This window comes from Dipodomys spectabilis, unplaced genomic scaffold (assembly GCF_019054845.1).
Source record: "Dipodomys spectabilis isolate Male_0828 unplaced genomic scaffold, ASM1905484v1 ptg000175l, whole genome shotgun sequence".
NCBI classification, from domain to species: domain Eukaryota; kingdom Metazoa; phylum Chordata; class Mammalia; order Rodentia; family Heteromyidae; genus Dipodomys; species Dipodomys spectabilis.
Window position 1 is genome coordinate 8,381,739 of NW_024870852.1, and position 11,563 is coordinate 8,393,301.

The following is an 11,563-nucleotide window of genomic DNA, read 5'->3' on the forward strand; positions in this document are numbered from 1 at the left end:
AGGCCGGGAGGCCGGGAGGCCAGGAGGCCGGGAGGCCAGAAGAGCAGGCAGTGCTGATGAGCAGAAAGCTGGCTTCTAATGGAACCTGCAATGCTTGCAGCAGCGTGGCCCGCTGGCGCGGTGACAGGAAAAGCACTGTAAAAGCATGTGTTCTGTAAACACCCTTTGTACTGCAATGGCCTCCAGGGACCAGAAGAGGCAGGGAGAGAGCGTGCAGAGGTCACCAACACCACATCCACTTGGCTTGGTGCCTCAGCAACCTCAGGACCTCCTTCCCACCTCTCCTAAAGCAAAGATGAGGAGGGAGGCCAGGAGGCAGAGGATACCTCCTCTGAACCTCCAGGTCCTGGCTTGCTCTGAGCCAGGCCCCAGGCTGCACGGCCGCCCCCTCGTGAGGCAATGGGCAGGCCGGACAGTGCCTCCAGGCCCAGACACCTGTCACCATCTCCTTCCTACGGGGTAGAAATCACTCTAGGCTCCCAGGCAGGAGTCTGGAACCCTTCCGTGCGGCTGCTTCTGCCTAGACGGGGTCTCCTCCAGCTCAGGCCTCCGCATTCTCGGGCTGCCAAGGACACATTTTCCCCAGCTGAGAAAAAAGGTTCTCTTAAAAGCAACACACATTTATTAAATGGCATTTGCCAAGGTTTCTGAGCCCTGGCTGCCGGCAGCAGACAGTCTCTGGGTGGGAATTTTCCCCGAGCTGACACTACTCACTGACTTTTTATAGAGCTTTCAGCCGCCTGTAAAAGCTCTTTCCAGGCAGGACGCTTAGCTCCCTGAGCCCACACGGTACTTGTGCAGGGAGCAACAGGTAGGCAGTCCATTTGGCAGATGGGGGAAAACAAGGCAAAGGGTGGGCTCCAGCGTCAGTCAGGAAGGGACACATGGGTGGCTTCACACTCAGGGCTGAGCCCTCCAAACCCCGAGGAAGTGCAAAGGCCCTGGGGTGAGAGAGAAGATAATGGATGAAAAGCCCACAGGGAAAGGACATGACAGGATATGATGCTGGGAAATGCTGGGTTAGAAATGCCCCTCCAGCAAGTGCTACATTATAAAATCTTGGATGTTATTCTACAAGCAGTGGGAATGCCAAGCAGGACCAAAGACAGGCTCACTGCAGCTACGGGGGTGAAGAGACTAACAGAGAAGAGGGCAGAGGCAGCAGTCAGAAACTTGGGGTCTCACATCTTAGCTCTGCACAGAAAGCTGTGAGACCTTGTACAAGTCACTTTACCTCTCTGTCTCCCTCTCAACTACCCGATGAGTAAAGTAATAGCTGCCCTCTCTCAGAATCATGTGACTATTAAATGAGGCATTTGATCCTGTCATGTTCAATATCAGGTACTCAATAAACCAAATCCTTCTTGGCCAGATCCTTCTTGGCCTGGCCCTGACTTCTTTGCATCTCCTCTCTCGCCTCTCCTCTTCTCCCCCCGACCCCCGGCAGGCTGAGATCTGAGGATCGTGGTTCAAAGCCAGCCTAGGCAGGAAAGTCCCTGTGAGACTCTTCTCCAATTAACCACCAGAAAACTGGAAGTGGTGCTATGGCTCAAAGTAGTAGAGCAAAAGAGCTGAGGGTCAGTGCCCAGGCAACTGAGTTCAAGCCCCCCCACCACCAAGAAAAACAAAACAACAACAGGGAAGAAGATCTCCATGCTTTTGGGCCCCAAAGTGAGGACATGAGGATCAGACAATGATCCTTGAAGAGATGGAAGCGCAGTCTGGACGGGAAACGGCCTGGGCATCCAGCATTCGCTTTCCAACTCTCCCCACACTGATCCCTGGCACTGGGGGCCGGGAGAACGAAGATCAGCTGATTGGTGTCGAGGCTTGGGCCTCATGACATCATCCCTCCTCATTCTGCAGATCTGAAATCTTCCAAAATGAGATACACAAGAGAACATGTGTTCCAGCCTCAGCCTCTGCCAGGCACACATGCACCGAGTATGTACGTCCTTCCATCCCAGGCTTCCGATTCTGGCGGAGGCGATGGTCAGCTTGAGGAATGGGGCAGGAGAGATGGCCCTGGCATCACCACCCACCTCTCCGCTCCAGCCGGCCCTCCCCGCCTCCAGTCTCCTCCTGATTGGAGCACCTGGTCTCGGGTTCCTGCACAGATCTGCAGCATCTAACACCCTGCACCCCCATGTGGCTGTGCCAGGAAATCTGACAGACACGGAGAGCCAGTGCTGTATCTCACTTCCACCTCAGCCATTTCCTCTCTCCCTGGACCCAGGGCCTGGCCAAGGCACCTGACAGGGAGACCCAACCCCAAGAAGTCACCATCAGGAGGCCGGCGCTCTTCTCTTTTAAGTTAGCAGGAAGGCAGCATCAGCTGTTAAAACAGACGCTTCCCTCCCCGACATGGATGAAAGGACGGACCGGGTCAGAAACCCAGTCTTGGAAACCTGCTGCCCTACCATGGACACACTGATCGAACCAGGAGAGGAGAGCCAAGCCAGCAGGGTGTCAGCAACCTGGACCTCAGCTTCCTACCTACCCAGCAAGGCTAGGGGAAGACAATGAAAGAATCACATGACCGTCACCGCTGGGCTCTGTGGTCAGACGGATCTGAATGGCCGGCTGGCCACTGGAGTCTGACACTGTGTGACCTTAGGCAAGCCTGGGCCCCTCTCTGAGCCTCCCTTTATTCAGCATCCTAACAGGACACTTGATAGTGGGACGCACCACCCAGGGTTGCCACAAGTTCTTTTGAAGGGTTAGGGGAGGCACACACCAGGTCCAGAGCCCAGCAACATGCCAGCAATGATGGGTATCTGTTAGTATGACTTCAGCATTTGCTTAGGGAACTCAGGATGCCATCCGATTTCCAGCTTTCACAGTGGAATTCTCCAGCACAGCCTTGTCCTGCACCCTCAGAAGCTTGGCGTGACTCCCCCTTCCTCATCCCTGGGGCCTAGCCTGCCAGCTCAATCAGCCACTTTCTCCCCTGGCTGCCCACTTTTGGCTTTTGGTTCTAGTAATCCACAATTGTGGGTTCACACAGAGACACCTAGAGGCAGATGTGCCACAGCACAGCACTCAGTCCCAGGGGGCAGGAACAGGCAATTCCAGCCCAGCCTGCCCTCCCCAAGGCGGCAAGCCAGGGTGGCTTCAGGGAAGAGCCTCCCTGGGTGCAGCAATGACCTGCCTCAAGGGCACTGGCTCTTCTCCCTTTCCTTCCCCCACCTCTGGCCCCGTGCTTTCTAGGTATCGGGCCCTGCCAGTTGCTTTCCAAAACTCAGACCCAATTTCACAGCTGCAGAAACCAAAACAGAAGACAGCAATAGCCACGCACATGCGTACTGAGCACCAACTGCACCCTAGGCAAACGTCAGGCGTCATACTTGTGTGAATGGGCTCAGGCCTTGCGCTAGCACTGCTAATAGCATTTCACAGAGGAGAAAACTGAAGCCCAGAGAAATCAGGAAATCATCTGACGACACAGTTTACCGGACATCCTGGGTCCCAGGACCCACCTCAGCATAGACTATGCATGCCTCTACATGGAGATGCCTCCAAATGGAGATGTATCTGATTAGCCGATGAGGCACGCCAGCAAGGAATGTGGAGGAAACAGCCAACAGCCTCAAGGAGGGGCAGGAACAGGATGGACTAAGGTAGAGAGAGAGAGGTAGGGGTTTAGCATAGGGCCTGGGTTTGTACAGTAGCCAAACTTGAGCCAGGCACCAGTGGCTCACACTTGCTACTCAGGAGGCTGAGATCTAAGGATCTTGGTTCAAAGCCGGCCAAGGCAGGAAAATCCATGAGATTCCTCTCCAAATAGTCACAGAAAAGGCCGGAAGTGGTGCTGTGGGTCAAGTGGTAGAGCACTACCAGCCTGGAGCAAAAAGGAGCTCAGGGACAATGCCCAGGTCCAAAGTTTAAACCCCTGGACTGGCAAAAAAGCCAAAATGGGTCAGGTTGGGTGTCAGTGGGTTTTGTACAAATGGAAACTCCTCTAGTTCACACGATCAGCGACATGGGTCAGAGCAGCCTACAAGGCTCCTGTCAGCCACCTTGTAGCATCATGTGTGCAGAAACAGGGCTTTGCCAGCAAGGACACCCAGCACCGGCTGGTGCTTTGTTGTTTTTTTTTTTTAAAAAACTTGGACCAAGAGCGCAACAGTTTTGAGCTGAGGAGAGACATGACGAGAGAGGTGTTGACAAGTCAGGAATCGAGCACAGTTAAAAAGAGTGGCTGGGGGGGAGGGGACCCCCATCAGTCCAAGATTACAAATAAGAAAATAACCTGTCGCACGGAGCCCTTGGAAGCAGCGAGCGAGCGTGTGGGATCCGAACAACACTTTTAGACTCCCTTCCTCTACCACACCCCCTCTCCATCTGTCGCAAAGGGCACCAGGAAGATGCAGGAGGAACATTCCAGCTCTTGAGGGCTCCAGAGCTTGGCAGCCCAGATGGGGGGGAAGGGAGGGGCCCCTCTCACAGAAGCCACATCGCGCCCCATGTGTTGTCATCTGTGGGGCCAAGGGGCTGCCGGTGTTCCTCTTAGCATGCTGTCAAGAACAACGCCCCTGACTCAGGCAAGAATTTCTGCCCCATCTACCACTCTCCACCTTAGCACCGAAATGGGGGAGGGGGAAGGCTCCTCACCCCTCCAGGAAGGGATGAAGTAATGCTGGCCAAGTTTTACTAATCTCGCCCATCAGAACCCACCCAGTAGGAAAGGCTGCATCCAAGATCCTGGCTCCCTCACCACTTAGTCCTGGGACGAGTACGTCCCCAGTCTTTTATTTTTTTTGGACTCGGTTTTCCTCATCTGTAAAATGGGGATGAAAGCCAAGTCAGATGATGCATGAGTTACTTAATAACCATTGGCTTGTGTTCCTCCCTCCCTGAGCCCAGGGTTCACATCAGGACTTCACACATGCCCAACGAATGAGTCACATCACAAATCTCCATGGGGTTGGTTAAAGGGATAACGAAGAGCCAGAATGTACCCAGAAAGCCCCGTAGCATTAAGGACCTTGCAAGAGCCAGGCACACATGTGAACCACCCCACCACCACACACACGCCCTTTCTTTTCCTATGAAAGAGGAAGTGAGAACAGTTTTACCACTGTGGAAAGCACAGCAGAGCCACCCAGGTTGCCACATTCTACCCTACCCGGTGTCACACACTCTCTGGGCACCCCACTGCTCCCCAAAACCAAACCCCATGTGAAGGACTTCATCCAAGGGCTATAGGGAGGTGTCCCCGAGGTCCCAGGGCCCAGGGAAGGCCAGGTGAGCATCCAGCAGGGTCAGGGTCAGTCCCCAGAACCAGGCTCTTCCAGCGCCCCCATGGCCCCTGTTCAGGGACACCAAGAAACAGACTTTCCACAGGGTCGGAGCACACTGGGTGGTGACTTCACCAGCATCATTTTAGAATTTCCCTTTGGCAGCATCTGTGCCAAATACAGTCTTTAGCAACTTCTTCCCCTGTCTTTCCCCACCAAGATAATTCACATGACCGGTCCCCCCCCCACCATGGGGATCATGTGAAGCCCCAGCTGCCACGTGATGCTTTCAGGATGACAGCTCTGCCTGAGACACAAGCCTGCCACCAGCGGTCCCTCAATCTACAGCCGTCTCCGAAGCCTGACATTTGAGTTTCTCACTCGAAACAAATCCATTTTCTTAGAAAATTGGACAACTGCCTTTTCTACCTTCTTGCCTTTCTAAGCTTGTCTCTCTACGACTTTGCCGTAAATTCCACGCCCCAAACCACAGGGATCGACCCACACCTGGAGCCCCTGTCCCCCCTCCCCATTCTCCAGGCAAGCCTTTCAGTAAAGTCCATGCCTGGCCCAGAGTATGACTGGACTCCCACAGGGCCCCAAATGAGGGGTGCAGGAAGGCTCAAGCTCTGGGCACCCTCCCTCCCCCCACCAAGGGGTCATCATTCTCCCCTCCTAGGATGTATTTATTTCAAAGTTAACTGGGCCCCTCTGCTGCATCCGCTTTTGTGGGTTATTGATGCCGAATGGATTGGAACGGAAGTTTTATGGCCCAATCTTTACCATTTTATAGATTGTTTTTATAGGTTGGGGGGGGGGGGGGAAGAAGTGCTCACAGGAAAGGTACTGGTGTTTCTAGGCAGCACCCCGGGAAGGGCAGGCTGCCCATCTGAACACTTGCTAATCAGTGGCATTGGTCGTCATTGGTCCTGGTTGGAGAAGGGTCTGGAATAGATATTTAAAAATTAACTTGGGCCCAGTTTCCTGCTTCAGGAAAATGAAGCACTTTTGGAGAGATGCGTGTGCATTTCCCAGCCATTGAGGACAGCAGGGCAGAAACTGGGACTTTTTTTTTTTTTTGGTCACAGCACAAATGGCCAGCTTGGGCAGGCAGGGGCACAGGAAATCAGAGAGCCACTCACAGGAGAGAGAGGAAATTTATCAGTGTTCTGACCACCAGGCAAGGACCGATTTGTAACTGAAAACCTCGGAGGGTAGGAGAAGGGGGGGGGGCGCTGCTTTGTGGCTCTTGGGTTCAGGGAAACTGCAGGGCACAGAGAAGCTACCGTCCAGCCCCCACTTCTTCCACCCACTCTGCTAGTTCTCTCTTCCTCCCTGCTATCAGATGGCTACCGGGCTCCATACACACACAGAGGAACAGACCCAGAGCCCATCTTCATCTCCCCACTCAAAAGGAGGGGTGGCGGGAACCCCCCCCCCACCATCTAACACTGCTCCAAGAAGCCAACAAACTACATCTCCCTTCTATCCCTCCCCAGCCCCTTGAACCCCATTTATCTCCGGGCCCCTCCTCCCTGGAGACTGGGGATTTTGCAAACCCTCTTTAAGAAGCAGGACTCTTCTAAATGGTGACCTCACCCCTTGGCGAACATACGTTTGCTTTCAGAGCCGCCCGCCCGCCTGCCTGCTAGAGACAGCCAGGTGTTTGATGTAGGCCAACAAAAAGACATGCTCCGAGCCACAGGTAACAGCCCCGCAGAACACCTGAACTGCAGGGAGCTGCCTCCGCCAGGAGAAGACAGGCAGGAGGAGAGCCGGAGCGGGCGGGCGAGCCAGCCCGGGAGGGAGAGCCCGGGAGAGGCTGAGCCGCCGCCGGGCAATCCACCCCGTCTTCCCCGAGGATCTGTTGATCGCGGTGGCTCACCAGGGCCTCCCTTCCTCGCCCCCCCCCCCCCCAAACATCGCTGGACTCAGCTAGCCGCGGAGACGGCTCACTCTCCCCTAATTCCAACAGCCTGTCTCCAGCGGGCTCGGCTGCCACCCGCCTCTCTCAGACCCCCTAGTCTAACCTGTGGAAAGCGGAAGTCTAGCGAGAAAGCTTCTAGAGGGAGAAGCCAGGAGCTCCTGAGCCCTGCGCGGGCAGCCACTGCCGCCGGTCTGCCTCTTCCATCAGACTGGGCAGGGGCTGGGTATAACAACTCACATCTACGTCCCGGTGCCCGGCGGGAGGGCTGCACCCCGAGCGGGCAGGCAAGCCCCCTCTTAGGAAGAGTTCTACCCTAGGCTGTGTGACCTTGGGCAAGTGGCTGGCCCTCTCTGGGCCTCAGTTTCTGCATCTGTAACCCTGGTTTACAGAGACACAACCACCACCACCACCACCACCATCCCGCATACACACACACATACACCGGGTACACCACCGGGACTGCTGGGCTGGAGCCGAGCGGCTCCCGGGGGCCGTCGGCGCGGCGCGAGGCCCGAGCCCCGCGGCTCGGGGAGGGAGTCGGGGCGCTTACCTGACCAGGCGCAGGACGCGGCGAGCAGCAGGCAGAGCAGCGGCCGGAGGCGGCCGGGGGCCGGGCCGGCGGGCTCCATGGGCCGCGGCTGCGGAGCGAGGAGGGAGACGGCGGTGAGTGCGCGCTCGGGCGGGCGGGCGGGCGGGCGGGCGCGGGGAAATGACTAAGGCCCCCTCCCCCTCCCCTCCGCCCCCCTCCCGCCCCGACCGGAGCCCGGAGCCGCCGCCGCCGCCGCCGCCGCCGCCGCCGCGGGGATCGGAGACCCCCCCGCCCCCGCCCCGGGAGAGATGGGGAGACCGAGACGGGGAGACACCCCGAGAGCGCCAGACGCGGCCGGGGACGGCGAGGGGAGGAACCAGACCCGAGGGAGCCAGGCGGAGAGCCAGAGACACAGGGAGGCGATCGCGGGGGGAGAGCGAGCGCGGGGAGAGGGAGAGCGCGAGAGGGAAAGAGAGAGCGCGCGAGAGAGGGGGGGAGAGAGAGAGAGCGAGAGAGAGAGCGAGAGAGCGAGCGCGCGAGGGGGAGCGCGGGGGAGCGGCGCGCGGGGCGCAGCGCGGGAACGCAGCGCCGGGGCCAGGCGAGGGCAGCGCGGGGACCCGGGCCGGGGCCGAGCGCCGCCGCCCCCGCCGCTGCCCACCGGCCCCGCCCGGCTCCGCGCCGCGCGCCCGGCCGCGATCCCCGCGCCGCGCCCGCCCGCGCGGCCGCCCTCCCGCCTCCCCGTCCCCTCTTCTTCCCGTCCGTCCGGAGGCGGCGGCGGGGCCCGGGCCGCCCTCACCTCCTCGCCCCGCGCCGCCCGCGCGCGCCCGCGCGCACCCGCCAACGGCGCCCCGGGAACCGCGAGGGCAGCGTCGCCCCCGCGCCACGCCGGCCGCCCGCGCGGGCTGCGGGCCGGGCGCCCCCGCGCCGCGCCCCCCGCCCGCGCCCCGCGGCCCGCGCGGACCTGCGCCGGCGGGAAGGACGCCCAGGCTCGGGAAGCGCCGCCCGGGCCGCCCCGAGGCCCGGCCCGCTCCACTTTGCGCAAACTTGTTTTCCTAAGGTCGGCGCTGCCAGCTGCCTACATCGTCCTCTTAAGGTGGACTGAGGAAGTTGCGGCCCGACCCACCCCGGGCCCCGGCCGCGGGGAGGCTGGAGACGGGCGGCCCGTGGCAGGGAGGGGCGCTCGGGGGAGGGGGGGGTGTCTGCCTTTAGCCCCTCCCCAGGGGCCCTGCCCTCCCCAGATCCCAAAGCTGGAAGGGGGGGTGGTGGCTGGGGCCGGAGGGTGCGTGCGGGCCCCGGGGACCCTGGTCTGCCCGCGCTGGGCCGAGGTGAAGCAAAAGCAGGAAGTGAATGCAAGGGAAGGGGGAGAGGAAGGAGAGAGGGATGGTACAAAAATAGCGCGTGTGTAGGAAGGACTTCAGTGCCGCCTGGAAAAGAGGCGCTGGGGGAGAGGAGGGGAGCGAGGGGGGGCAGGGAGAGCGGAGGGACCGGACCGGCCTCCCTGGGCGGGGGGGGGGGGTGGTCTCTGGATGGGGGCCTGAACTTCATCCCGGGCAGACTCGGGGTGGGGAGGGCCCAGACGGGGGGTCAGCTTTAGAGGAAGAGGAGCAGGAGGAGCCTGAGGCCCGGGGTCCCGGAAGATGGAGCTCTTCTGGAGGGAATGCCCTGTTTACCAGCAAAAGGCAGGTCAACGCTGGGATCCGCCGAGCTGCGGGTCATCGGGCCGAAGGCTCTGGTGGGAGGAAGGGGAGTTCGGGACCCTCTACTCCTCCTGGCAGAGTTTCCGAGCTGGAAGTAAGCTCTGAGGTAGCCAATTGCATCTCACCGTTTACGGGACTTAATGAAGCAAATTGGGGGGGGGGGGGAGGTACTGTTCCGCCTGTGTGACTGGAGGCTCTCCGAAGGAGGATGCTTGCCTAAGGCTACACAAAGAGTCCTGGGGTAAAAACAAAAAAGCAACCACTGTGAAGCTGTAGTACGCACTAGATACTGTGTTGAAAGTGAACTATACAACTTGTGGGTGGGGATAGGAGGGGAACACTGGGAGAGAGCACCGTGAGGAAAAGGGAGACATTGGCCAAAAGGAAATGAACTCTGCCTGACTTAGGTAACTGTAACCCCTCTGTACATCACCTTTATAATAACAATTACAGAAATTAACAACAATATGAGCCAGGCCCGGGTGGTTCATGCCTGTAATCCTAGCTATTCAGGAAGCTGAGATCTCTAAGGATTGAGGCAAGAAAGTCTGTGAGACCCCACATCTCCAATTAACCCCCCCAAAAGCTGGAAGTGAAGGTATGGCTTCAGAGATAGAGCACCAGCCATGAGTGAAAAAGCTAAGAGATAGCACCTAGAACCTGAGTTCAAGTCCCAATACCAGCTCAAAAGAAAAAACAGATAGGAGATTTTTTTTTTTTTCTCTCAGACTAAGGACCTCTGCAGTGATTCCCCTCCTTCCTCAGGCCTCCTGGCAAAATGTTTGGTTCTGCTTTTTTGCCAAGACAGAGAGGCAGGCGGGGCCTAGCTGTTCTGAGTAGGGCCCAGTGTCTCTGGTTGGTAAACTTTTCTTAGGTTTTCTGACCTGTGAGAACTGGGGAAACACTTGGTTGTTTCCCGGCCTCAACTTGCTCATCCAAAATGAGGCAAAAGGGGATACCAACCTAGAAGGGCCAACATGAGGCTGAGCTGCCTTATACTGCATGCACCTAGCATGATCTAGCATGCACCAAGGAGAGTGTTGGATAACCCCATGGTTCTGGGAGTTATTGGGAGTGCAAAGGAATTTTCATTTTCCTGGGCATGGGAGATTATCACAGGAAGAACTCACATTCTAGGGGAGGAAACAGAAGTAGGAAAGAAGGAACAATGAATGAACCCAGCAAATCGGTTTAGAGAGTGAGGGGCCAAAGTGAGCCCATTTAAGTTAGGGCAGCAGGTAGATGAAGTCCTCCCTTCCATATGGAGGCTGAATCACAGTAAAGCCAAGACCTAAGAACAAAAGGTCCAGGGAGAAAAGACACAGACATAGACCAGGGTCCTGGGGTCAATTTAGTTGGAGGATAGTCTGGCTGGGTGGCTTTGAAAGCTAGGTAGAGAGCCTATGTTTATTCTGCAGATTGGAACCACTGGAGGGGTCCAGGCAGGAGAGTGCCAGGTCTGATTTGTGTGTTCCAAATGCTTCTCTACTTGGGGGGTGGGGGGTAGGGGTGGAGGGTTGGGAAGAGGGGATCAGACAATGGAGGTATGAGGAAGGAGGCATTACCCTGGGGTCTGGGGCCATCCCAGTATCTGAAGTGGGCTGCAGGGAGACTCTCCAGCTTTGCAGGTGCACTGGTAGGACCATCAAGGTGTCCAGAGAGACTGACGAAAATCAGTCACCAGACTATGTTTAGGGTAGGAGGGTGCTGGGCCTCCTGCTGAGGTCAGAGATGAGGCAACCTCCTGCCCTGGGCTTCCAGAAGGCTGTGTTGCTAATGGCATCCCAGGACACACACACACACACACAGACCTGCCTGGGATTAGGAACCTTGGGATTAGCAAGGATAATAATCGAACCACCTGCTATTTATACACAGCACCTTTGTCAAAGGCGGTCAGCAGTGCTTTCCCTCCCAGGGCCTTTCTCATCCTCACCTCTAACCAGAGGGCAGGGCTTGCGCTCTGACTACATAAAAGCTCCCCTGTGCCCAGCCACTGAGCTGAGAACACAGGGAGGCCCATGGACAGATGGGTAAAGCAAACAGGTGGGGTTCAGCCTGTCTGGTCACTCCAGGGAAGATTATGGCAGACCATTGATAGGGATCAGCAACTCATTCCTACAACAAGACTAGCTAAGCTGCCCTGGACCCAAATCTAACAGCCTTCATA

General features: G+C 57.7%; 1 protein-coding gene across 2 annotated transcripts in view; it reads right to left on the reverse strand.

Moving 5' to 3' along the window:
* Positions 1-8,836, reverse strand: part of Sirpa (signal regulatory protein alpha) — a 38,185-nt gene extending 29,349 nt beyond the window's left edge. For both annotated transcript variants that reach the window (XM_042694338.1, XM_042694337.1), the window contains exons 1-2: positions 8,658-8,836; positions 7,718-7,805 (exon numbers count right to left, since the gene is read on the reverse strand). In XM_042694338.1, coding sequence (XP_042550272.1) covers positions 7,718-7,796 — 79 coding nt within the window. In that variant the 5' untranslated portion in view covers positions 7,797-7,805; positions 8,658-8,836. The remainder of the gene's footprint in view (positions 1-7,717; positions 7,806-8,657) is intronic.
* Between the last annotated feature and the right edge of the window lie 2,727 nt (positions 8,837-11,563).